This window comes from Ammodytes marinus, assembly GCF_949987685.1.
Source record: "Ammodytes marinus genome assembly, chromosome: 23".
NCBI lineage: Eukaryota > Metazoa > Chordata > Actinopteri > Uranoscopiformes > Ammodytidae > Ammodytes > Ammodytes marinus.
In genome coordinates this window covers 6516889-6544130 of record NC_137227.1, presented here as the reverse complement: position 1 = coordinate 6544130, position 27242 = coordinate 6516889, and the positions used below count along the sequence as shown (strand labels likewise).

At 45.5% G+C, this 27242-nt stretch overlaps 1 protein-coding gene across 1 annotated transcript in view; it reads left to right on the top strand.

The window, feature by feature from the left end:
• efnb3b (ephrin-B3b) overlaps positions 1-27242 on the top strand; it is an 87132-nt gene that overhangs the window by 25104 nt on the left and 34786 nt on the right. The window contains exon 2 of the mRNA XM_080051691.1: positions 19496-19785. Coding sequence (XP_079907817.1) covers positions 19496-19785 — 290 coding nt within the window. The remainder of the gene's footprint in view (positions 1-19495; positions 19786-27242) is intronic.

The following is a 27242-nucleotide window of genomic DNA, read 5'->3' as shown; positions in this document are numbered from 1 at the left end:
AGGAGCAAATATGGGTTCACGGAAGGTGTAAAGTACAACATCACAGACTGGTGATATAAGGCAGGGTGCATTCATGCCCTCTCCCAACTGTATTGTCACGTTAAAGCTGTTTCTTGTTTCCTTCTGGGAGCCGACAGGGACTGAAGTTTGGGAGAGGCAGAGTAGTTGGGTCTATGTGTGTGTGGGTTGGGGAATGTTGGGTGTGAGTGGGAGGTGAACTAGCATGCAGCATTAGTTCTGCTTGAGCTGATGTGTTAATTAGCCAGCCGGGTGCATAGATAATTAATGAGAATCATGATTAATGGCTGTACAGTATGCATGGCTAAGGCGGAACGCAACTCACTGATAAGGCGGAAGGAGGAGGTGGATCACTGGCTATTCACCCTCTGCTAAGTGCCCGTTGTGTGTGTCTGTGTTTGTGTGTGTGCATGCAACGTGATTGCCTGTAAGTGTTTGCACATGCAAGTTTGTGTATCTGACCGGTGTGTGTGTGTTGCAGCCAGGCGTGGGCGTTGATGCCAGTTTGAGTTAGTCTGCATGGTAGTGGGTAGGCCTAATAACAGACTGCAGCAGGTCAGGGGGGCATTTAACACTTCTAAACACACTGGCAGAGCTGCCCACTGATGCCAGATCAGAGAGAAGACACACTCAAGGATCAACAGTGGAGTGGAAGGACTTCAAAGCTGCTCAGTTTTTCTACAATCTGTCTTGAGCCAAATATTTCATTTTATTTTTGTTCACTCTTTAACAAAAACCGTAGTTCATATTTGCCTCTAACCAAGTCTTTAAAGTCTTACTTTTTCGTGCCAGTGAAATATTCTTTCAGGGCAGCAAGTTCATCTCAACAGGGTTTACAATAAAACATGTTTTGTTGATTATTCCCACATCAAGTCTAATTTATCTTCAATGCAGTGCAGCAACGTTTCTTTTTTTTTCAATATACATACATGCACTTATTTCTGGAGAATTTTAATTTTTTTGAATATAGCGCCTGTAAGAACTCTATTGGCAGGAATATTTTCATTTTTCCCCCCAAGAAATTTCAATTTCCCTTAACTATGGGGATTTACTACTGTGCTCTGCTTTATGACATTAAATGATTTAAAAAATGATAAAATCCTGAGTTTCAGCCCCAGTTATAGAATGCCATAATTTCTGAGCAACATTGAGTCGTGGTTGTCGATACTATCCTTGAAATTTCATATCCCAGGTTGGAAAGGCCCAAGGACAATTTCTTAGAGTTGAGATATAAACATATTACATTTAAGCTGATAACATAAACTCAGTTTGCATATTAAATTTTTTTTAAATGTAATATAATTCTAAATTCACTGTCAGTGCTGGGTCAGACTTCATGACTAAATTGAATTCATTTAAAGTTGAAGGCTGCCCAGGTAACATTCCTCTGATTTTTATTGAGTTTGGGAAAGTGAATTGAGGTGAATTTCTAGTTCAGTGAGCGGAGCACAGGACACCCTCACAGGACTCACTTTCCAGCTGCGCTACATTAAGTTAAGGATAATACGATAAATGTGTACTTGGCAGCTCCAAGTATCCGCTACATGGCAGACATGACAGTCTGAGATGAGGAGGAACGCGTGAAACAAAACCCCAAAAACCCAGCCGCTAGGACGCCCTGTGTTTATCTGCAATTTGTTCCCTATGAATACTAACCCCCGTCAGTGACATCAGGGCCCCGTGGCAAGAGGTGGTTTGACCGCTGACCGCATGCAACAATCCAGGCCTTGACCTCTCATTGGTGCAACCTGCAACTTCTGATACCATCTCACCCAATGAGGCCGGGGCTTGGGAACAAGCTGCGAGGGGGATTAGAGGGGTGACATACCACAGCTAGCGTTCTGTGTGTGTGTGTGTGTGTGTGTGTGTGTGTGTGTGTGTGTGTTAATCTGCTTTGTCTGGCAGGACGCACCATCAGCACTCAAGCGCGACCCCTTAACCTCTCCCTCCAAATAAGGCCGGATAGGGTGTGGAGGTCCCCTCTGCGCCCCCTGACATCCATTAACACAGACTTAGGGCGTTTTTAGATCAGTGGCACGCAGACGGAAAGAGAAACTATATTTTAAGGCTGTTTGTGTATCTGTGGCATATATACAGAGAGAGAGAGACTGACAATAGCAGGGGGTAAGGGGTTTGGGAGGAAAATAAAAGCAAGATGCGAGGAGGCAGGAGATGAGAGGCGAGTAAAGGGGAAGTGACATGAAGAACAGTGTGTGAAGTGTACTTCTTTTTCTCTTTCTCTATTCTCTCCATCGCTCTGATGGCCAGACAAATATCTATTGTCATCTAAGAGATGCTGGAAAAAATCAGCTTGCTTGCGCTCACGCTCCCGCTCCCTTTTGTATTCCAGGCCCCTGTGTGTTTGAGATGGGATGACAAAGGCCATTTTCATGCACTGCGTCTGTCTCTGTCACCACCACCACCTCCTCCTAATGCGTTCTCCTCTCACTTCTTAAACCCTCTGTCCTCCTGTCCTTTCTGCACTCTCTCTCTCTCTCTCACGCTGAGCCTGCCACCTCTTTGGTCATGCCTTAGCCTTCCCCTGATAGTATGTCACAGCCGCGTCCTTGCCTTATAATGGGTGTGTCATAGTGTGTGTGTGTGTGTGTGTGGGGGGGGGGAGGAGGGGTGGGACTGACTACCCAAGCCTGGTGTAACAAGTTTGATTTAGTTTTTTTGTATTTCAAAGTAATTAGCATCATAAATACATTTCAATGATTTTGGTTGAATACATCGGTTGAGTGACTGACCTTTGTGTCCCAAAAAATGGTGGAGGCTCTCTTGAGGGCCACTCTTATCCCTATCTTACACACACACACACACACACACACACACACACACACACACACACACACACACACACACACACACACACACACACACACACACACACACACACACACACACACACACACACACACACACACACACACACACACACACACACACACACACACACACACACACACACACACACACACACACCTGTAACTCAGCACGACATCTTTCAGTCTTCCATGCATCCCATCATCATTCCATCATTACTCCCTATTACCTCTCTCTCCTTTCCCAAATTGTCAGCATGAATTCTCAGTGTTTTCCTCTCATTTCTGCATTTGCTCTGCTTTCCTTTCGTTATGTGATGTTGCACCTGTTTGTACATGCGCCCCTGCTGCCTCTCGTTCACGCCATCTTCCCCTCACACTTTTTGTAGCTGTCAATCAACAAGTCACAGAGGTTTCTCTCCTCTGCCAAGCACATAAACACGCTCCCAATTTGAACAAGTTTGCACTCCATCCATCCAATTTTCTCTCTTTGAAGAAAAGGTGATTGTTGTAATCCAGAGATGTGTGGGGAAGGCTGTAGAGGGACACGTTGGTTACGAAAGGCAGAAGAAAAGAAAAAAAACTATTTTATATCCAGCGGTCTCTCCAGAGTTCCCTCAGAAACAAAGGGAGGAATAAAACAGTATTTTTAGAGCCCTTTCATTTTTCATTACCATAATGATTTGGCTCTTTGTAGAATCTTTTTCATGTATATTTGACTGTGTGTGCGTGCGCGTTTGTGTTTGTGTGTGTGTGTGTGTGTGTGTGTGTGTGTGTGTGTGTGTCCGCGCTCAACAGGGTGTGCAGGGTGTTGCTTTTTGCTGCACTGCCGCTCTTCCCCCACACGGGAGCTCAGAGGTTGAAAAAGAGAGAACACACACACACACACACACACACACACACACACACACACACACACACACACACACACACACACACACACACACACACACACACACACACCCTTCAAATCAGTCATACGCTTCCCCAGCCGTGCCTCCTGTCTATTTATTCCTCGATTCATTCGATTCTTTATTTATTTTACACGCCGCTTCCTAATGCAAATAGCTTTGTCTGCTCCCTGCCCAACTGTGGGAGCGGCATGGGAACTGGTGTGTATGTTTGTGTGTTTTTTGTCTGTGTGTGTGTGTGTACGTGTGTGTGTGCAAAAGCGAGTAAGTGAATCCGTGTGCATGTGGGAGGAAGGGTGTGAGTTTATATGTGTGTGCGTGTGCGTGTGTGTGTGTGTGTGTGTGTGTGTGTGTGTGTGTGTGTGTCTGTCTGTCTGTGGGACCCAGTGAGTAATAGAGCCAAAGTCCTTATCTGTCACCAGAGAGCTGCCTGGCTCTCTCTCAGCTGTCAATCATCCAGCCCTAGAGACAAACACTCTGCTTCAAACACTATGAGAGGCAAAGAGAAAGAGAGAGAGAGGGGGGGGGGGGGTGAGGGAGGATGAGGGAGGGATGAGGAAAAGATGGAAAGAAAGAAAAAGGGAGTGCAGCAGCGGGAGGAGGCAGGTGTGGAGCGACAGGAGGAAAAGTGAAGGACAAACGGATAGAAGTTGTGATAAAAGGATGGGGGGAGAGGTATGGAGGGGTGGCAAGGGAGGTGTTATTTCAACACTTTTGTTGTGTGTTCTTCAGGCCCCGCAGATATATATATTTATATAAAAAATGGAATGGAACGTTGAAAGGCTTCACCCGCATGAATTAGACAGCCCCCCCCCCCCCCCCTTGAAAATACCTGTGTGACTTTGGAAAATAAAGTGGGAGAGAAGTGGTGAGGCACGCGCACAGACCTGCTCACACACACACACACACACCCACACACACACACACACACACATATTCTGGCAGAGCTATATCACCACTGAAATATTGGCATGACACACTTCAATATCCTGACGCGAGTGAATGGGATTTTTGATGACCTGGAGGCCTTCTCTCTCTCAGCGTGTTTGTGTGCGTTTTGAGTGTGATTGCACTTATGTGTGCCTGTTTGCAATTTAGGCTGCCGTTAGCAAGCCTTTAGACCCTGACTGTCCTACTTTAGTGGAAGCATCCCTCCCTCCCTCCCTTCCTCCCTCTCTCCCTGGACTGCATTGGACTGTCTGCTCATGCGGCCTAGGCTAACTGTTGATTTTACCGCGGGGCTCCACAACCCCTGGGTCGAGCCTGGACTGCCGCTCCAGCGCTTTTTTCCCCCCCCTAAGCCCTTAAAGCTTCCCCTCCCTCTGCCCAGAACGGGTGGAGGTGTTCGGGGAGAGGGAGAGGTAAGGAGGTAGTGGTGGTTAAGGGGGAGTGGGAGAACCAGAGAGAAGGGAGAGAAAAAGAAAAAGGGAGCAGCGAGAAAAAAAAAGAAAGAGTTTGAGCCCCAAATCGCTTCAAGATGCGTTCCAGTGGAGTCTGGAGTAGCTCTGGAATCAAGGGGAAGCGCTGTTTAGAGCCTGTGGGGGAAACCCAATGGAAGCCAGGTTCCCATTTGGAATGGTAGATTAAGCCACTGCTGCACACACACAAAGGCCCCTGTTGGGATATAGCAAAACACAGACATATATCATTGGACTTATAGCCGTATATGAAGACCTTTTTTTTTTTTTTTGTAATAATAATAATTCCATCTCCATAAACTATATATCTTTAACCCTAACATGCAGCAATTTCTTATTTTATATTGGGGGAATTTTTAAGATTTTTTTCCAGCGTCTCTGTCTGGCTTCATATTTATCGTATTAGACATGCGAACGGTTTGGATCTTTTTCGTCCAACTCTCGTCGAGAGGGCAAAAAAAAAAAAAAAAGCTTACCTCCCAAATTAACAATGTCATTTCCACAGATTCGACTAACAGCTTCTGTCTGTGTGTATCTTATTCCTCTTCTAGACAGACCTCCGTTGTTGTCCATCAAGGATTAGAAACACATGATGCTCCGGGGTTCGCTATAGTTTTTTATTTTTGAGTCAGTCCTGCGATGTGCCGTCTTCTTGCTCTCGGAAATGCTCACTAGAGCACTGGAGGAGCGTGAAACCGCAGCTGGAAACAGTCCTCCAACAAATGCACTACTACTTCTGTTTAAGTAATGTGCTAACACTACAGTGCATCTCCTTAAGGGGTTTTATTGAGCCTTTTTAGAGAAAGGAAACTGTATATTTGTGAATGTCTTCAGTAGAAACTTGAGTGTCAGATTAGGCAAGTTCAAGCCAATTAGTTAGAAAAGCAGACAAATTGTGGCTTTATTGGTTGACTCTGGCCTTTAGGAACCTATAGCATAACACCAGCCTTATCTTTTTAAAGTAGGGGTGGAACACAAATAAACATGGAAACACTCCTGCTCGCTCACTCAGCAGTTTGGTTTAAATTAAATAAAAATGTCCCTAGAGCCCCTGCATTCTTGGTGGCCCCCCCTAGGGCCCCCCTATGGATTACACTGCTCTCCTGACACCGTGGCCTGACCGAGCTTATGTTGAGTCGCCTGGAGCTAAAGTTTCAGACTCCTTGCACCCTGTGGCCTCTCTGGAGCAAAGTTGAGCCTACGCACACACACACACACACACACACACACACACACACACACACACACACACACACACACACACACACACACACACACACACACACTAGCCCCCCTGCAGGTCACAGATGAGGAGATGGGACCCTCCGGAGTACGCCTATGTATGAACTCATGTGGATGCACACACACACACACACACACACACACACACACACACACACACACACACACACACATATACATACAGGCAAGCTTTTTGAAATGTAGGTGACCCTCCCTGTGGCAGGTCAGCGTCTCACCTCACTCCTTCACTCCCAGAGGGACCACTTCTGGATGGTTCTCTTTCTGTGTGTGTGTGTGTGTGTGTGTGTGTGTGTGTGTGTGTGTGTGTGTGTGTGTGTGTGTGTGTGTGTGTGTGTGTGTGTGTGTGTGTGTGTGTGTGTGTGTGTGTGTGTGTGTGTGTGTGTGTGTGTGTGTGTGTGTGTGTGCGTGCGTGCGTGCGTGCGTGCGTGCGTGCGTGCGTGCGTGCGTGCGTGCGTGCGTGCGTGCGTGCGTGCGTGCGTGCGTGCGTGCGTGCGTGCGTGCGTGTGTGTGTGTTGCATAAGAATTAGAATGAGAGCCACTGCATTGCATTATAACCTTTCATTCCTCCAGTGCCCCGGGTGACCTAATTAAATTAGTGAGGTGGCTGGAGGGATACCATGTTGAAGCCCAAAGACTTTTCACACGGCCAGGCCAGGCATAAACACCAGCTGTCACTATCATATATGTATGTCTGTATATATGTCATCCTAAGCTATATAACTTAAATACACTTAAGACTTCAGCGGGCGCTTTAGGGGGTCTATGGAATGTGTGTGTGTGTGTGTGTGTGTGTGTCTCAAGGGTCCGCTTTAGCCTCTGTTAAGGGGTTCACATGCGTAGGTGTATCCATTTGTGTGGTGGTGGGGGGGCTATCAATGTCTTCCTATTCTACTCTCATTTACACACACACACACACACACACACACACACACACACACACACACACACACACACACACACACACACGTGCGCACAGCGGGCTCACAGAGCTGTCAGGCCCCGCAGTGCTCTATCACCACACACCTCTGTTAGACCACCTTAATGGGACCAATCCAGGCCGCCGCAAATCATCCCAAGTACATGCTGAAAACGGGGGGAAGAGAGGGGGGGGGAGGAAGAAATTGTGGTTAGAGAAGTTTTAGGAGTGCGGACGGACAAATAAATAGATGGGTGGAATACTGCACCTATGAGGGAGGATGTCAGATGTAGCATTTTTTAGGTTCGTATGATCCACCCTCGGGAAATGCTTTGGTTTCATTCTGGAACAGTTGCTTGAGTTTGGACACAAAATGTCTCCACGGCGGCTTTATGGCTGCCGTTAAGGGCATGTCATCATTTTAAATTTGTAGACAGAAGCATGAAATGCAGCCAACATTAACTGTTGAAGAAACTGTCTAAATATTACAGCGTTTATAATTCATAATTACAGTAAAATAGGTATTCGAGGAGGGAGGAAAAATGTGCCACAGTTGAGCCTTGAGCCTTTTCATAGAGGAGGAGCGGAACAGGGACATAGCGGATTACATAAAGGATCAATTAAGCATATTTTCTTGTTCCAGCTGCTAAAATATTAGGGTTCTCCGCATAATATCATTGTTAATTTATTATTTTGAGTATTAAACATTGAGTGTTGGTCACAGAACATTTGCCATTTTGAAGAGACTACAATGGTCCGTGGAGAATTTGGACATTCTATTAACTCAAGGTTAAAGAAAATCAACAGAGTATTCAATAACTAAAAGAATCACTATTGATAAATGCAGGCATGGGGGAGAAAAAATTGTACCGACTATTGATTTAGTAATTCATTTATTACTGCTGTCTCAAGGAAAAAACCATCCATCTCAATTATGTGGTCATTCTGAAAGGTTATGTCTTCCTTCATGGATACTTTTAAAGCTCAATGAAGGATATAATGAAAAACTGTGGTCCAATGAAGACAGAGCCGTTTTTATTAAATACATCATGTAATGTTAGATAAGAAAAACATGATAGGGACAGTGACGGCCTTAAATTTAACCAGGTCCCACAGAGATCTCACAAAGACGTGGGTAAAACAGTGGTATCGTTTTTATTATGGGTTCGAAAGTGTGTTGTGAATAAACATGATTGTAACCATTTCTTTATAGGTGCTCCGAGGAACTTTCCGGTTGTGTTCATTCTTGCATCCCCTTTGTTTTTTACTACGCCAGCTGTAGTTCCTGGGTGAGCGTACCCATGACAAGGAAAAACTGTATAAAAATAGCATTTATTTGAAATGATGGACTCGTTTGCTGGTACATGTCATCCATGATCATCAGAGGAAAAATTAGACTGTTTCAGAAATATTTTAAAAGTTCCTTGTAGCACCTTTTTTTTAATAGTCAACTTTTCCTGGCTCATATTATGACTTAGTTTTCACATTGTTCAATTTCTGTACAACTAAAGTGTCTTCTCTCTCTGTAACTCAAACAAAAAGAAAAGCTGCAAACAAGGGGAGGCGACATACTGTATGTCTGGCTGTGGAGAAAAGAACAGTGGGGAATGAAGAAAGGTATATAAAAGAGGTAGAGAAATGGAGCAAAAGGAGTGGTGGGGTGAGAGGGGTAGGGGAGGGGTGGGGGGGCTTGGTTAGACAAAAGAAAGTGAACATAGAGCAGTAGCAGAGTCTCTGGCAAATGTTTGGATGAGTCAAAAGAAGCCGCCGAACACCAAAAGTTCCCAAGCTGGAGATAGAGGAGCAGAAACATGAAATAATAATAAAGAAAAAAATTGAGGAACAAGGATGCAAATGAGGGAAGGCAGATGTTTGCTGGAGAAAAAGTTTTTCCGTTGACCTGAATATAGCCGCATTGTTCAGCTCCATCAAAGAGGAGAAAGAAGAAGATGAAGCCTCGCTAGTACGCAGTCGGTTGGTTTAGCTCCAGTTTGTCTCTTCCACGGCAGCAGCTACAAGTTTCAAGTTAATGTGACAAGCTCATCTGCTGCATTGTATCATATGGGCTGTAGTGAACGCAGCGGGAGCGCAGCACCCAGGGATATGAAGGGCGTGTGTGTGTGTGTGTGTGTGTGTCTGTTTTTTAAGTAGAGACAAACGCAGTGTGAGTCTCTTTGTGTGTGTGTGTGTGTGTGTGTGTGTGTGTGTGTGTGTGTGTGTGTGTGTGTGTGTGTGTGTGTGTGTGTGTGTGTGTGTGTGTGTGTGTGTGTGTGTGTGTGTGTGTGTGTGTGTGTGTGTGTGTGTGTGTGTGTGTGTGTGTGTGTGTGTGTGTGTGTGTGTGTGTGTGTGTGTGTGTACGTGCTCTTTGCAAATGCCAAGGCATCCAGCAGGCCTCCATCCCTTCTCTCTGTGGTTATACTGGGCGGTGATATGTACTGGATGTGACACCGACACTGCGGCATTCTGGACCGCCTCTGGACAGGGGAGTGAGTGTGTGTGTGTGTGTGTGTGTGTGTGTGTGTGTGGTTGTTTGTATGTGTGTGGTGACAAGGACGCAGTTACCTTGAAAGTCCCATGATGCCAACTAACTATTCAAAACAAGGAGCCGCATCCCTACCTGTGCAGACTGCCACCTCCCTCCCTTCCTCTCTCGCTCTCCTTCCCTCTCTCTTTCTTTCTTTCTTCCTCCCTCTCCCTAACATCTTAAGTGTCTCTCATCCCTTCCTCTCTTTCTCCCTCCGCGGTCTGACCATATGGAAACTATTACCGCCGTTGTCGTTTCTCACACCAACATTCCTGAGGGCTTTGCAGCGCTGCCTGACTTTACATCAACCTTGTGCTCCTCTCCCCTTGTTCACACTGCTCTCCGTGGCTTGGCTTATCAATCCTTCTGTCTCTCTCTCTCTCCTCTCTTCATCCCTCCCAACCCCCTGACGTCCTCATGTTTTTCCCATTTAGTTCCATATACTGTATGTATAGCTCTACTGCTGCATCAATAGTTTTTTTTAACCAATTGGAGGAAACATACTGAAAACCCCAAACATTTGAAATCTTATCATGTTGTTTATTGATGGTGAATTAGTTGCACTGTTGCACATTTTAGCCATGTTAGCATTCATTGTAAAGCGGGTTTAGTTGTGAATTTGTTGGGTGTCAGTATCATACAAGCACCTAATCGTAGCTACAGTATATGATTCAAGATTCCAATGTATGCTCCATCGTTCCATGTCATGTTAATATCCCTCATGTTTTAGTGCATCATTTTAGATTCCCCCCCCCCGCCCCCCCTACAAAAATGTTTGGCCTAACATTTCGGTTTTTCCTGAAATTTTATCTCCGTTTGTCTCCGCTCTCTCTCCCACCAGAATTTAAAATTCAAATCTGCGGGTTTGAGCAAAGTTGTAACTGCACGGCATACATTTGAGGCAGAGGAAGATCGCTTTGCAATATAGGAGAGGAAAAGAAGTTACAATTCTTTTTCTTTTTAGCTGTTCACACTCACCCTCTCCCATCCGATTTCTATTATAATGTACAGGGCAAAAGTTCCTGGATGGACTATACCCAGCTTGCCACTTTCGTTCTCCCTCCTCGTCCAACTCAAATCCATTCCACCATTCCATCCATGATAGAAATATTTCGGAGGTATCTGGGCCATGCCTCATAGAGAGACACTCAAATGCCCATCAGTTTATATTATAGCTCTGTCTCTTCCCAGCCTCTCTCTCTCCCTCTCTTTCTCTCTCTCCCTCTCTCAAATGTATCTCTGTCTCTCTCTCCCCGGCTCTACACACACAGTCAAAGACCACTTTCTGCAGCTCTTCTCCAGGGTATATGGTTCTTTAATGAAGACAGTAATCATGATTATGGATATTTTAAAGCGCTCTGTCTGCCCTGTGTGTGTGCGCTGAGGGAAGCCGGAGCAGCCCAGTGGCCCCTTGCTTTGCTAAAGGTCCTTTCAGGTGATGCTTTATATTTCACATAACCAAATTAAGGACCATTGATTAATAATTCCGAGGAACAGTTTAAGATGACAGAGATATATGCTGTTCATAGATTTATAAAGGGATTGGATCCGTTTCCTTTTGCGGAGTTTTACATGAAGCTATACAGTGTGGATCTAAAGGCAATTCAATGGCTTCCAAATGAACAATAAAATGCTCATGGATGCCTTTTATAATTATAGAAAAACATGAACATATTATTGATTCAGTAATGTTTCAAAGGATGACCTCGCAAGCACTGATATAAACAGATTTTTTTTCCAACCTGCATAAAAGACTTCAAACAGGGCTTTTTTTCCCCCAACATTCAAATAAATCCTTTTTTTCTGCTACATAGACGATCAAATAGGAGGTCAAGATAAAAAAGAACACAAGTAAAAACCGTAAAAGCTTGTGGATATTTTTCTATGCTAAACCTATCAGGCATGAGCCAGCAGCAGTAGAATGTAGGTGAGACGTGCAGAGCGCAACAGGTCGTTTTGATGATGGAGCGGCCTGTTCCTACATATATACCGTGTATGAAGACAGATTGTGCATTAGCGGGAATTCATGTTTTATATACCCCAGACCATATGTTTTTCATTATTGATGTTTTCTGTGCTGCTGAGGCATATAGGAGGTATAGGCTACTGATTGCAACAGCAGAAGAGTGGAAAACGATAGCCGCCCGCCGCAGTCCCTTCACTGTGTGGGTGCTCTGTGAAAAAAGAAAGAAAGAAAGAAGGAAAATCTCCATAGTAGCAAGTGATTGAATCCAGCACTGAGGCTTGGAATAATATTGTTCTTAAAGTTGGTGAAACAGTCAGCAGAGTGAGATAATTTCACATTGCCAAAAAAATCTCCTCAACCATTTTCTTTATACTACTGTCACATTTTTTTTTAAATATTTTTATTCTTTCAAGACACTTTAACACTTGTGTGAAAGGGACATTTATTAAAGCAAATGAAACGTGCATTTTGGAATTAAAGTGAATTTGTGGCGCAGAAGAACTGGCTGGCATTTTCCCCCCTTCACAAGAGACTGAGGCTTTAAGGGATTTTGAAAGACGTTGGGCTTAAATGACATGTTCCAAATGGACGTTTTCCGCTGAGTGTGTGCGTGTGTGTTTGCTCATTGTGGCATTCTTGGGAAAGCACCTCTCAAAGCAAATGAGACCCAGCGGATTTACTTTAGACAGCTACTAGATGGCCTGCAGGTGTTGCGGCTCAGCGTGTGTGTGTGTGTGTGTGTGTACGCCTGTCCTATAGCCTGTGTGTGTGTGTGTGTGTGTGTGTGTGTGTGTGTGTGTGTGTGTGTGTGTGTGTGCACGCCTGTCCTATACAGTGTGTGTATTCCTCCCGTAGCCGATCGGTTTTCTACTCTTTAGCGTGCGTGCTCCCCTGCCGTGCGTTTGACAGCGTGTGTACATTAAAAAGGGGGGGTGGGTGGGTGGGTTGGGGGGCATTCAGGGCCCCTGTGTGTGTGTGTGATTACGCTGTGTATACCATGAGATTAGTGCAGACAGCTTTATGCGCCGGGCCCGCCGTAAATCTGCCCCGCCACAGAACCGAATACAGCCATCGTTTATTATCCCCTAATAGATTGGTCCTTTGCTGTCTCCCCATCGGCTTCCCGCTCATTCGCACCATGGTTGTGGTTTAGCTCAAGGACAAACCCCCCCCCCCCCCCCCCATAGAGGACGGAGGGGGGTCAAAGTTGACATGGAGTACAGCGCTGAGTAAATCCCCAGCACTGATTTCATTTGAGCTTTATTTTTGCACTCTCTCTCTCTCGGCCAGCTACAGTGTCCCTCTCCCTTTTTTCTTCATCCTCATTTTGCAATTTGCAAGCAATTCTGGAGAATGCTTGTTGTCGAAATGACTTTTTTGCAAAAATCAGTTAGTATCTCCTCACGATATGCTACCTGTCTGTACTGTGTGTGCCCTGAAAAGAAAATCTGGTGTTAATACACAGCCTAGGTTCTGTAAACTGGTATGTACACACATTTTGCCCGCCACAGCTAGCAACATGCCCATTTATAGAGCCTAGGCTTTGTTTTAACACTGAATTTGTTTCTCAGCGCACACACAATACGTACAGGTAGCATATCGTGAAGAGATATTCACTGATATTGACCAAGTGATTTCGACAGCTAAATGTCTCCAGAATCGCTGACTCCACCTTAAGTCGCAATCTGCCCAACTCTTTGTCCGTATCTACCTCTCTCTCTTTTTATGCCTCGCCTTGTTCACTCCATCCTAGCATCTTCGGTTTTGGATTTTCTTCTCTCTCACGGACTCGCTCACATTGTCTTGCCCTCCCTCACCCCATGCTGCCTCGCCTTCGTACTCTCAGGTTCGCACAGACACACAAACACACACACACACACACACACACACACACACACACACACACACACACACACACACACACACACACTTGTCTCGCCGGCTGCACCTGTGTGCCCGGCTTTGGTCCGGACACGGCTCGGGTTGCCGCTGTGGAATCTGGGAAATGTTTGGAGCTGTCCGATACGCCGCCCCAAAGCAGGTACAGGGGCAGACAACATGCAGACGGACAAGTGAACACACACACACACACACACACACACACACACACACACACACACACACACACTGCGTCTGGACTGCCATTGCTTGCTTTCAAATCCAAACTACACGGTGTCAACTTCTTGTTGAGTTTCTGAATGTTTCAGGGGACTTGCATCTGGGCCTTAGTGGTGTGATGTTTAAACCTGGACTGAGAGAGTGAGAGAGAAGAGAGTGAAGGGAGGGGGAGGGGAGGAGAAGAAGGAGGTGTAGGAGGTCGCAGGGGGAGGTCAGGGCGGCTGACACTTGAGTCTTCTCAGCTCTGTTCGGGGGTCACAGCGGGCCAATGCTTGGGTTGAGAAAATGATGTTCCTGCGCTCATAAAGAGAGAGCAGCCCTCCATCTCCCTCCATCCCCCCCCCCCACCCCCTGTATGTGAGTGTCACCTCTGGCCCGCCCCCCTCCCCTCCCCACGCCATGTTTCAAAGTGTGGCCACATGAATGGACCTATTGTCAACGGCTGAGAAAAAGGGAGGGAGAGAGTGGACAGCGAAAGAGATGAGGCAGAGGGAGAGAGAGAGAGAGAGAGAGAGAGAGAGAAGAACACACCAGGGAGGAGAGAGTGTCTCTTTCTCTCTCTCTCTCGGGGCGAAAAATGTGGCCTGAAAAAGAAAAGGGGAGTGTTGCTCGGGGGGGCTGTGTCTGAATAGGGATGATTTATTTAGATATGGTCACAGATGAACTCCATAAAAATGTTTGAGTTCACTTCACTTTTCTCCCACTGGACTGGAGGGACTGTGTTTTCATCTCACAGTATCACAAGACAGAGAGATTCACAGAGGCTCACACAAAACCTGTCTCACACTTTTATTAGACTTTTAAGGTGAATTTAAAGGTGGAGTCAGCCCTTTTGTGTACATACCCTTCGTTTACTTACCTGTTAACAGAGCTTAGGCTGTGTATTAACATCAGATTAATTTTTTTAGCACACACACACAGTACGTTCAGGTAGTGGATTGTGAGGAGAAATTCACTGATCTTGCTGTTTGGTTTAGTTGACAGTGGAGAGGAGAAGAGGGAAATAGAGTGAATTCTGTTTTTCTTGCTCAGCCACATGATTAGATTGCGACAAGGTTTCCCCCACTACCCCTGCCCCTGAAAAAATGGTGGAGGCTCTCTGAGGGCCACTCTTATCCCCTTACACACACACACACACACACACACACACACACACACACACACACACACACACACACACACACACACACACACACACACACACACACACACACACACACACACACACACACACACACACACACACACACACACACACACACACACACACCGTCATTCACTCACACACACCAGGTTAACTAGGGTTAACTCGGCAAATCTGACACCATGAACATGGAGCCTATCAGAAAATTGAGTTCTGTCGCAAGGAATGTGCTGATCCCACAGGCAGTTTCTATCCTCTGTCTTCTTCTTCCCACTTTTTTCCTCCTCCATTCATCTAATCTTTTTCCGCGTGTCCTTTTCCCTCCTCTTGGTATAGTCTGTATATTTTTAGGGGTCTGTGTCCTCTGTGGGGTGTTTCCTCTTTGTGTCTGTGTTTCTTTTTTTTTTGCTTGTTCGCCACATTTCTTTGTTGTTGCTAGCTACATACCATGCCCCGACATACTGGATTTTTTTTCTCCCACTCCCCTCCCTCCCTCGCTCGCTCTCTCTCTCTTTCACTTCACTGATTTCTCCCTTTTTCTTCCTTTCTTTTTTGTCCCGAGCACTGCACCTGCCCGGTGGCATTTCACTCTAACACTCATACCATCCTCATTGTGTGTGTGTGTGTGTGTGTGTGTGTGTGTGTGTGTGTGTGTGTCTCTCTCTCTCTCTATGTTTGCTCTACCATTCTGCAATGCAGCTCGACTGTGACTCAGGGTACCATCAGATAACGCTCACTGAATGCGTCATGCAGGAAGCAAAGGGTGCTTGTTTTTAGAAGTGTGTTTGTGATTGTGTGATTGTGTGTCAGTATTTCAGTGTTCATGTTTTGGGAAAACCGAACCTGTGTGTTAGGATGTGGGTGGATGTGTTTGGGCAGACCCTTTGTGCTTGGCAGGAGGGCATCTGTATGGGCCTGTACATAATCTGTGTGAGTGTTTGAATAGACTTTTTTACTGTTGAGGCTTTTGTGCGGAAGCCTCAGGAACCTGCCACCATGTTTACAGTTCATATTCCTATAAATGGTGTGAGCGCATGTGCCTGCCTGTCTGAGGCCGACAGGAAGGCGAAGGGGGTGTGTGTGTGTGTGTGTGTGTGTGTGTGTGTGTGTGTGTGTGTGTGTGTGTGTGTGTGTGTGTGTGTGTGTGTGTGTGTGTGTGTGTGTGTGTGTGTGTGTGTGTGTGTGTGTGTGTGTGTGTGTGTGTGTGTGTGTGTGTGTGTGTGTGTGTGTGTGTGTGTGTGTGTGTGTGTGTGTGTGTGTGTGTGTATGTATGTGTTGAGTGAAGCTGAGTGGCTACTTCTCCAGTCTAAGTATTGCCTGATAACCCTGTGTGACCCGGGTAATGAGAAGTGGAACAGTGGCTTCCCAGCAGCCCCCTGGGCCCGCCTCGACTAAAGCTCCTCCGCCGCTCAGTCTGGGCTTTTCTCAAGTTCCCCCTCCGGTGTGCGCCGCCGGCCAAAACACGCCAACAGAATGATAGACCACACATCTCAATTATTACTGAGATATTCAAGCTCTGGTCGTTTGTCCTGCATGGCCATAAAACTGTCCTTTACCACATTATGATGCTGTTTAGAAAACTAGTCTGTGTCCAGCAGCAGTAACATTCATACTGGCTAATATTCACCTGGCATTAGCCCCAAGTATAGTCTGTGTAATATCATCTGAAAATACATCATTTACAGCCAATGGAGGTAATGTTAGCAAGCTAACACACCAAGATAAGACAACAAACATTGCAAAACACGTTTAGCAGGTCACCCTTAGTATACTATACACATAGGCCAAACATCAGCATGTTTTCATTGCCTGTGTTACCATGCTGATGTTAGCATTACTCTCAAAGCACCACTGCCCCTATATATAACCTCACATAGGCCTATGGCCAGCAGGACGGCTGCAGGCTAGTAGTCTTGTTGACTGTTATTTAGGACAGTCCTTCCCTGGGGAGTTGTAAAGCGATTGCGAGGGGAATATGCATGACCAGGGGGGAAATGTGCAGCCAAGAATGGATTGAATCTGATTTATTTAGGAGAAAGTACAACGATGATCTGATACGAGCATGGCTAGAATCAAGCTTTAAAATTGGCAAGATGTATTCAGACAGCAAAACGTGAGCCATTTTGCTCTCATGTTCACTCTCATTATTGTTTCTAATTGCGATTTTAAAGGGGCACACCACCACTTTTACGTGCGAGTATCAGTTTCCGTCTAGCGGCTTGTGAAAAGACAGATTTATGTCTTCTGTGGCTCTGGGCGTAGAGGATACTTTTTGAGGTTTGGGAAAATAACCGCGATGTCAACAGGGTTATCTGGGCTCAGGGCCCTCAATATTTTAATGGAAAAGTCTGTGTTGGAAATAGGACAGTGGAGTTTTTACAGATAAGAGCATTTAGCGGGCAGTGTGGGTCTAGCAAAAATGCAATAAAGTTGCATTTTGTGACTTGGCTCACACTGGGGACCTTAAGTCAAGCTCTCAATAAATCTTTTACAGGAAAAAAAATCAACTTGGCTCTCTTTTGTTACTATCCAATATCGTAAATCATTTATATGGCAGGCTCTTTTTGTCCGGTTTCCAGGGGGAGTCCTGATGTGAAGTGACATTAGCAGGGTTTATTTAGTCTTTTTAACAGCGGTAATGCAGCATAATTCTCTTGTCTGTTTATGCTTTGTGATCTTGTACTGTTGTTATTATTTTTTAATGGTCAACCGGTTGTCTTGACAGCGGAACAGAGAGAATCATTAAGCGGGCTGGAGCGCTGTGACTCCCCGAGCGTTCATGTGGATTTGCTGGAAACAGAAAACGACGTCTGAGGCAAACAATGTGAAAATAGGCTTTTATTTAACATTACATTGCATTTCCCTCATCCCCCTTTCCCCACACATCAAAGTGTCACTTAAAAAGTCTGTGAGAATGCTAACAGTAAAGAAAACCCAGCAAATATCCTCATCCTTTTAATCTCTTTTTCTATTGCAAACGCTTGCCTTATATCTGTCGGATTTTACATTGCTTTTAACCTGGTGTTGAAGTCGCTATGGCTGTGCACAGATTACTCACTGTGTCCACTGTTAGCCAAGCATGCTACCGTGGGGCGTTCAAGTCATCATTGGCCCTCCAGAACTAGGTTGATAACTCATAGTATCTGACCTTTTTCAGCAAGAGATGGCCCTTTGGTGCTGTGAGGGGAATGACAGAGAGTTTGAGTCATTTGTTAGGGGTTCATGATGCCCCTCTGACCGCTATGTTTCACGTGCCCTTCTTGGGTACAACAACTGAAAGCTACCACTGTGAGCCCACCAGCCATCTTTGGATTTTTTACTGATATGAAGAATGACTTACAATTTCCCAAGTGAAGCATTTCCTCAAAACCTTGTGTTCACCCCCAGGAAAAGCAAATGAAAGCTGATCTCTCAATGACATGGTGAAATGACAATGATTATGATTTATAATAAACCATACTTGAGCTAGTAGTTTTGTTTGTTGTAGTCAAACTTTTTGCAGTAGAGTCCCGTCAAGTTTTCCCATAGCTGGCCCCTGGCAGGTGTCAAATCATCAGTAAGGCTACAAACAAACAAACAAACCGCGCATCATTTGTTTTCAGAGCGTAGAAGACTGGGCGGACATCACAACAGCTAATGAGCAAACTAATTATAACGGCACATACCTGGGATTCGGCATTGGCAGCTCGGTTGTGCTGATCTGCTGAGATTGTTCTGCCTCCATAGACATGCGTCAGTTCTCACTCCCAAATACAAGGGCTGGAAAAAATACATTATAATTTGACTTCTGACTGTGAGATGATGAAGAAAAAAAAGTGAAACAATGTTTTTTTCAGGGTTTTATTTTTTTAAATCAATCTATTTGCACTTACACTTGAGTGAGTGTAATATTTTTCTTTCGCATGCGTTGACTACTTTAGCATATGCTTAGTTTGATCACTCAGAAATACATCTAAACTTACGGTCGTATAACTGTGGTGGCAGTTCACGGGAAATATAAGCATGTTTTTCTACTTAATCCTTCTTTGGCTTCAGATTGGTGCTTACTGTATTTTCCCTTTTGTGGATCGTCAACTGCTGGTGGTTACATGTCTCTACTTTTCCCTGCTCCATTTCATGGGGTCAACATGGTATTGGATTGTATGACTTGTCTTTGTGGTATAAATGTATTTGTGCGGTTGACTGCACAGCATGAGCCCTCTTGCACAAGCACCTGTTCCTTGCTAATAAGAAAAAAAAGTTCTAGAAAAAAAAAAGAGGTGAAGCAGGACCCATCTGTTGCTCATTCAGCAGCAAGGACAGGTGGCTTTCCAAGGTGCTTTTATATTTGTGAGGGGAGCATAGGACTTTTGATTAACCATTGTCTCTCTCTCTCTCTGTTTTCCATTCCAGGTTCCGGGATGACAAAGGCTACGTATTGTACCCTCAGATCGGGGACCGGCTGGACCTCATCTGCCCTCCTCTGGACCAGGTCCGCTCTACACCAGAGTATGAGTTCTACAAGCTGTACCTGGTGGCTACGCGAGAGCAGGCCGACCGCTGTGAGGTCAACGGGCCACCCAACATCGTGCTGACCTGCGACGAGCCCACGCGCGAACGCCGCTTCACCATCAAGTTCCAGGAGTTCTCGCCCAACCTCTGGGGCCACGAGTTCAAGAGCATGCACGACTACTTCATCATCGGTGAGTCCAGAGCCAGTGATTGTGTGTGTGTGTGTGTCTGTCTGTGTGTGTGTGTGTGTGTGTGTGTGTCGGGGAGTGGGTGGGTGGGTTGGGTAGATCTGGGGAGTTGTTATGGTTGCATGGCTGATTTCTGATTGTGCCTGAGTGTGTTTGTTTATTTCCGCGATGATGGCGATGATTGGGGCGGGGTGTGTTTAGAGTAATTAGGTTTTGAGAATTGTGTGTGTGTGATCCGGTGGGCCGCGGCGGCTAGATATGGGGCACACACTGCAAGAAATGACCAGATGCGCATGAGTTTTTTTCCAAGGATATTTCAGAGGTTTTATTGGACCTACTGTACTTTGATGCATTTCACTTATTTCACCTTTGTGGTTTCAAACACACTTTAGGTGATGTTTCTATTTTGAAGCAAAGGTTAAAAAAAATAGCCTTTTGATTATTTTCATCCATTGAGGCGTGTCCCTGGGTTTGTCCTTCATGGCTACTTGTGTGGGATTCAGTGTTTAGGGGAAGTATGGTTACATTTTGTGCTTCATTGTAGTTTCTTGGGTGTGCGTGTCTGTCATTGCTATGTCTTTGTCGTGCTCGACTGCTGCTATGCTGGCCTGGGGCCTGTTTATTGTTACTGCCAGCCTTAGCAGTGACCGCAAACAGCGAAGCACAGTTTGTTTTGGTTTATTCGGGAGGTTTGTTTGGAGTTAGGCTGTGTGAAGACCTGATGAGGTCATCAAGCCGAGCCAGGCCAAGCGTATGTATCGGACGGAACGATCTGCAAGTAAAGGTCGAGTCAACCGAAACCTGTGGCTTGAACATGGAGCATTCGGCGCTCACAATTGGAGCAATGCACGCAACAGAAAAAAAACATGCACACACACGCACGCACACACACACACACACACACACACACACACACACTCCCTCATGTGCATGGATGCACACACTCTCTCACACGCACATACGTTTCCAATACAAACACAAGCGCTTTAAAAACACCTCAGGAGTGAGAGAGTGAGCAGGATAGACAAAGAGAGGGAGAGAGAAAGAGAGACCATGTTGGATTCCCGTAGCTCTCCTCCCACGCACCTGCGAGCTCTATTCACTCAGGTGTAAAAATGCTCTTTTCTCTTCTTTTCATCTGCGGGTAGAAAAAGAAAAACCAAAAAAAAAAAGATGGAACGAACGAGTGGAGCCAGCAGGAGGAAGAAGGGAAGGCTGGGAGAGAGAGAGAGAGCCAGAAGGAAAGAATGAGAACATACCATCTCTCTCCAAGTCTCTGAAGTCCCTCTCGTACCTCTTTGTGTTCTGTATGTTAGTCAGGTTTTACTATCAGTCCTCGTAGCCTGTGCGTTTGTGAAGAACCCCCCCACCCCTCCTCGCCATCATTATCAACATTCAAGTATTTCTCTCAGATTAGATATGAGGGGGCGAGATAGCATGAAGTGGTGCAGTAAGCCACCCTGTGTGTGTGTGTGTGTGTGTGTGTGTGTGTGTGTGTGTGTGTGTGTGTGTGTGTGTGTGTGTGTGTGTGTGTGTGTGTGTGTGTGTGTGTGTGTGTGTGTGTGTGTGTGTGTGTGTGTGTGTGTGTGTGTGTGTGTGTGTGTGTGTGTGTGTGTGTGTGTGTGTGTGTGTGTGTGTGTGTGTGTGTGTGTGTGTGTGTGTGTGTGTGTGTGCGCGTGTGTGCGCGTGTGTGTCGGTGTGGGCCCAGGGACCCCATGATATAGGAATTTTGGCCCTGATAAGAAGGGAGGGAAAGTAATGCAACCTGACACCTGCTGACATCATAGTCAATGACTCATGCAACTGACAAATACAGAACACATAAAAGAGACTCTGATACATCAAATTAAACTATCTCTTTATTTAAAAGCACATGTTAAAAGATTGCGTTTTTCATCTTTATATCAGTGCTGTGTAATAATCCCCAGTGCTAATTCTTATCAGGAGCTGAATTGTGTGTTATAGTGGAGATGATATGATATTAACATACATCTGTTTCTCTACAGTACATTAGATTACATTAGTTTAGCGTTACGCACTATATCTTTTCAAATCCAGTCCACTCAGTGTACAAGCTTTCAACAAATGTCTCCCCTTTTATTGAGTTGGAGCTGCGTTGCACTATAGGTAATTTCCCTTATGTACTGCTGTAATAAATATTGGCCACATTTAGGTGTTCAGAACTCGACACAACCAGAACAGAATATGCCTAGAAGTACAGGAATCCGCCTCGGGACAGCCATCATTTATTAATAAAAAAAATAAAAAAAGTATAAAACAACGGGTTATCCAAATATTGTGTTGCTCTTGTCATGACAAATTAGGGGGCCTTGCGTACTCTGTTGCAAAACATATCTTTTGACTGTTATGCTTGAAGCCAACAGGTAATCAGCGACATGCATTATTCACCATTGTGTTTTTGTGAGTAACTGTCCTCGCTCGTTTCCTTCCCTTGACATTCTGCATAGATATTGAGAGTGACTGAATGGAGAGACTGAAAGACGCGCTTCAAATTCCTCCTCTTAACGCGATGGTACACATACTGATTATGTGTCAAACACGGCCAGTCAAGCGCTTAGCGAGCACAAAGGCAAAAAGCGCACACCGGAGAATTCCCATCAATAAACATTTTTTTGTTTGTTTTCTTTTGGTCTCACACTTGAACTTCATTACATCGCTGCAAAGTCTAAACAGAGTTAGGACTCCACAGGGGGGCTTAAGAGATGTAAGCGAAGGGGGCCAGCTTGGGGTCCACAGTCCTTATTTTGCCAACCTCTCTCTCTCTCTCTTCTATACTTCCCCCTTTGACAACTGGAGAGTGTCTAGAGATAGAAACTCCTTTATCTCCGCACACACACAGACCAGACTGATCGATTGACAGCTCCGGCTCCCAATCAATGACGGATGCAACACAAGGTCACACACACACACACACACACACACACACACACACACACACACACACACACACACACACACACACACACACACACATATACTCTCTCGGACACACACACACTCACACACACACCTAGGCGTATTCACACATTTGAACACGGGGACTAGCTGATCGTAAAGACCATTTGGCACTGATGACTTATTGATAACATCACCAGATAGCCCCGTGTATTATAGCAGGCAGTGCAGTCTCCGAGCATGAGGTTCTTAATGAAGAATTGTATCTGGTCTCTCGGAGGAGCATGTGTGTACTTAATGGGGCCGTGAGATAATTAATAAGCCTTAATCCTGGTGCTTATTTGGAGCCTTGTATCTGCCGTAGCCCTGTGTGTTGCTGACTGGCCCTGAAGGGAGGATCTCATGCATGGCAGACCCCACTGTGGACTAGGGTTTTCGTTCGTGAGTATAGCTATTAGCTAACAGTGAATGTATGTTTGTGCACGTGCGTGTTAAGGGCGCACAACGTATGTGCGAGGCCTCTGGGAAATCTTGTCTTAATTAACCTATGGCACATAGCGTGATTTTAATTTTGCACAAGGCAAGACCATGAAGGTACACACACAAGAGAGTACGTGTGGTGGGATGGTGGAGCAGAAGGTAGGAGAAGAAAAAAAAGAAAGAAAGATGGCAGCCGGGGTTAATTTTCAAAGTTAAACCCATTAGAGATTGTAAGTAAACCTCAAGTCCACAGGGGAATGGGTTATGCTTTGCTTTGCGCCACAGTAACTGGTGCATATAGTGAGTGACACCAAACAACTCTGTCCACACAGTCAACAAAGTGGAATTGTTGAACATTTTTCTTCAGTTTTTCTTGTCCTGGTGAAAATCTAGCGTGAAGCTCAAGTTTCCTTTTGTTTCTCAGTGGCTCTAATGCAGCGCAGATGCCACTGTGTTGTAATCAGATTACACCAAAACTCCATGCAGTGTAATTCTTTACTTCCGCGTCCTGTGGCGAGGGAAGAAAGAGTGGGGAAATTGATTAGTTATACTCATTGATTGATGTTTTCTTTCATAACACGAGGCCAGGGTTTATGTAAACCCATTTCTCACTCACTCACACACACACACTCTCTCTCTCATTCTCTCTCCCTGCCTGTTTTGTCTGTCTCCCCACCCTTTATATTTTCTCCCCTCTCCTCCGTTCTTTCACCATACAAATCCCACCACACACACACACACGCACATCCAAAACAACACACACACACACACACACACACACACACACACACACACACACACACACGATCAAGCCTTTCACTGCTCTTAATGAATCCTTTGAAAGCAGGCGCCAGGGCCTTGTGTAACACACACACACTCCTTGCATGCATGCACACAACACACACAAACCAACTCACAATTAGAGCACCGGTCTCGATGACGTGTCTTTTTTAATGAGAACCGAAAGAGGAATCCAACTCTATGCATCTGAAATGGGTTGCAACTTAAAGGACAAGTGCATACATCCGAAAAATAGAAAATATATGTGTTGTCCAGGGTTTTCAATGATTTTAAAAAACAATAAATCCAGATACAATGTCCTTGTTACTAAGGTTAAACCATGTCCCTCGTTGTAAGCTGCTTTTATTTGGGGAAATGGGCCTTACACAACCCGATGATAAAGGCCATTGCGTAGATTTTTATGTAATTTTGGTTAACATTTACTTTAAACATGCACATTTAAGAGATTTTATTTTCACTCATAAGGGACAGTCTGTTATTTTTGTTCATATTTTAAGTTTTTAAAAAAAACATAATTATGTCATTATTAGAATACATTTGCCTACCCGGTCGAGAGAAGAAAAGCTTAGTAGAGAAAAAACTATCACAGCCATATTAAGAGGGAAAAATGGCTATAAGTGTAAATTGCTATTAAATTGTGCGTGAACATGCATTTTCTATAATTATCTAATATGAATCATGTTCAGTTATTAGTGGTAAGTGGCAAACACCACCCATATTGTACTAAAATGGGCTTTCAACATAATAACATTCTAAGTAATAGGCCTGGAGACAAGTCAAACCAATGGGTTTTTTTGCTGAGATGAAGAGAGATTGAGTTTGCAACAAGGGGAGGGAAAGGGTGAGAATGCATGTGCAGGGATTAAAGGGCAGGAAATAGAAAAGTAAAGGTGAGTGCTAGTAGATGACAACGGACAGAGACAGGCCTGTCTTAGTGGATGGGGCTGATGGGAATGGGATGTGAGTGTCAGTTGACACACACACAGACACACCATCTCATCTACAGGGTGACACTGGAACCAACGCGGTCACTTTCAATCACCGCTCTGGCTGCTCTCAGGGGGGACTGGGACACACACACACACACACACACACATGCACACACACACACACACACACACACACACACACACACACACACACACACACACACACACACACACACACACACACACACACACACTCATGGCATGTTTGAAAACACAGCAACTTGCACACCAGCAGTGAATGATTGCTGGATTACAGTTGACATACATATGACCTCATGTTTGAGTGATCTCCTACCTCTCTCTCTCTCTCGCTCACTCTCTCTATCTCTTTATTTATCTCTCTCTCTCTTTCACTAACCCCCCCCCCCCCACACACACACACACACATGCACACACACAAACTTCTCCTTGGTGCTCACACTAACATATTCATGCTCACATCTCCATACACTGGGGCTTTCTCATAAATATATGCACTCACACATGCACACACACACGTTGGCATACAAGCAGGCTTGCGGTTGTAAATACACACAGCACAGTCTGAAAATAGCTCGCACGCGCACACACGCACACACACACACACACACACACACACACACACACACGCACAAAGACTGGCTGCCTCTGCTGTGGTGAACGGGTCAGCCGCTGTGGGACTGCAGTGTTGTTGTTGTCGCATCGTGAGACAGATGGCACAGTGCGTGTGTGTGTAAGTGTGTGTGTGTGTGCACGATTGCAGGTATGAAACTTTGTGTCCGTTTTTTTGTGTGCAACCGGCATGCGCATGTATGGACGTATAGATATGCGGGGGTGGACGTGAAGGTATTTTTTTTCTGGACCATTGTGCGCATGTGAACGGCTCCCAGCGGTGTGTTTAGGGACCAGGGGCCCCCAGGGGCTTTGCGGAGAGCCCAGCGCTTGCCGCCGCCGCACAATGGCAGGCAGAGAGAGATAAACAACAGCACACTAATATGAATAATAGAAGAGCTGACTGGAGGCTGCACACCTCGGAAAAATAGATTGTGTGTGTGTGTGTGTGTTTGTGTTTGTGTCTGCTTGCATGGGTGTGACTTTGGGTAAGTTTATATGAGTTTTGTGGGAAAGTTAATTGTTTGTGTGTCTGTCTGTGTGTTTGTGTGTGTGTTTGTCATTTGCATACCATGGTGTTTAAGTCTCTTTTCTGCAAACTTTATTTTTCTCTCTCTCTCCGACTCTGTATTGTTTTCCTCTCCGCTGTCTGTGTTTATCTTTCTTCTCCATCCATCTGTCTCTTTCCCTCTTCCTAATCGTGTGTGTGTGCGTGTGTGTGTGTGTGTGTGTGTGTGTGTGTGTGTGTCTGTGTGTGTGTGTTTGTGTGTGTGCGTGTGTGTGTCTGTGTGTGTCTGTGTGTGTTTGTGTGTACCGGACCGGTAGACCTATACAATATTTCGTGAGTCTTTCAGTATATAACAGCAAGTTTTCGGTTGGTGTTTGTGCGCAGCTTGGGGCAGGGCGGGGCTACATGTGTGTGTGTGCGCGCGTGTGTGTGTGGTCTAATTGTTGGTCGGCACGGGGCGGGCAGACAGGAATGTACTGTAGAAGTGTTCAATAATGCAGAGGTACTCACTGGTTTATTTATCAGGGTTAAGCTGAAATAAATGACAGAATCCAGATGGGGGAGGGAGGGAGGGAGGGAGGGAGGGAGGACAGAAAGAGAGTGTGAGACGGATGAAAAGAGAGAAAGATGGACGGAGGGGGAGAAGAGACAGCGGAGGAGTGGGAAGCGTAGAGAGAGAAACACTGCACTGCAGCCTAAATGAGCTGCACCTCTCCCCTCCGCCACTCTGCGTTAGTTTATGATTCCCCCATGTGCATACGTGCGTAGCTGTGTGTGTGTGTGTGTGTGTGTGTGTGTGTGTGTGTGTGTGTGTGTGTGTGTGTGTGTGTGTGTGTGTGTGTGTGTGTGTGTGTGTGTGTGTGTGTGTGTGTGTGTGTGTGTGTGTGTGTGTGTGTGGCAGCAGCACACTACTTTGTTTGTGCCTGCAGCGAAGGAGTGAGGGTTTGAAGGGATGGAAAGCAGCTGGGTGGAAGAGGTGGGGGATCGAGGGACTATAGAGAAATCTATATCTGCTGAATATTTGATCAAGTTTAAGTCCTCTGATTTGAGCCTCCTGCCAGGCTCTGAAGCAAACCGCAGACCACAGGGGAGAGAGAGAGAGGAGTGGAGGAAGAGCTGCAGGAAAAAAAAGGGAGGGAAGAAAAGACAGGGTGAAGGAGGGCGAGACAGGATGC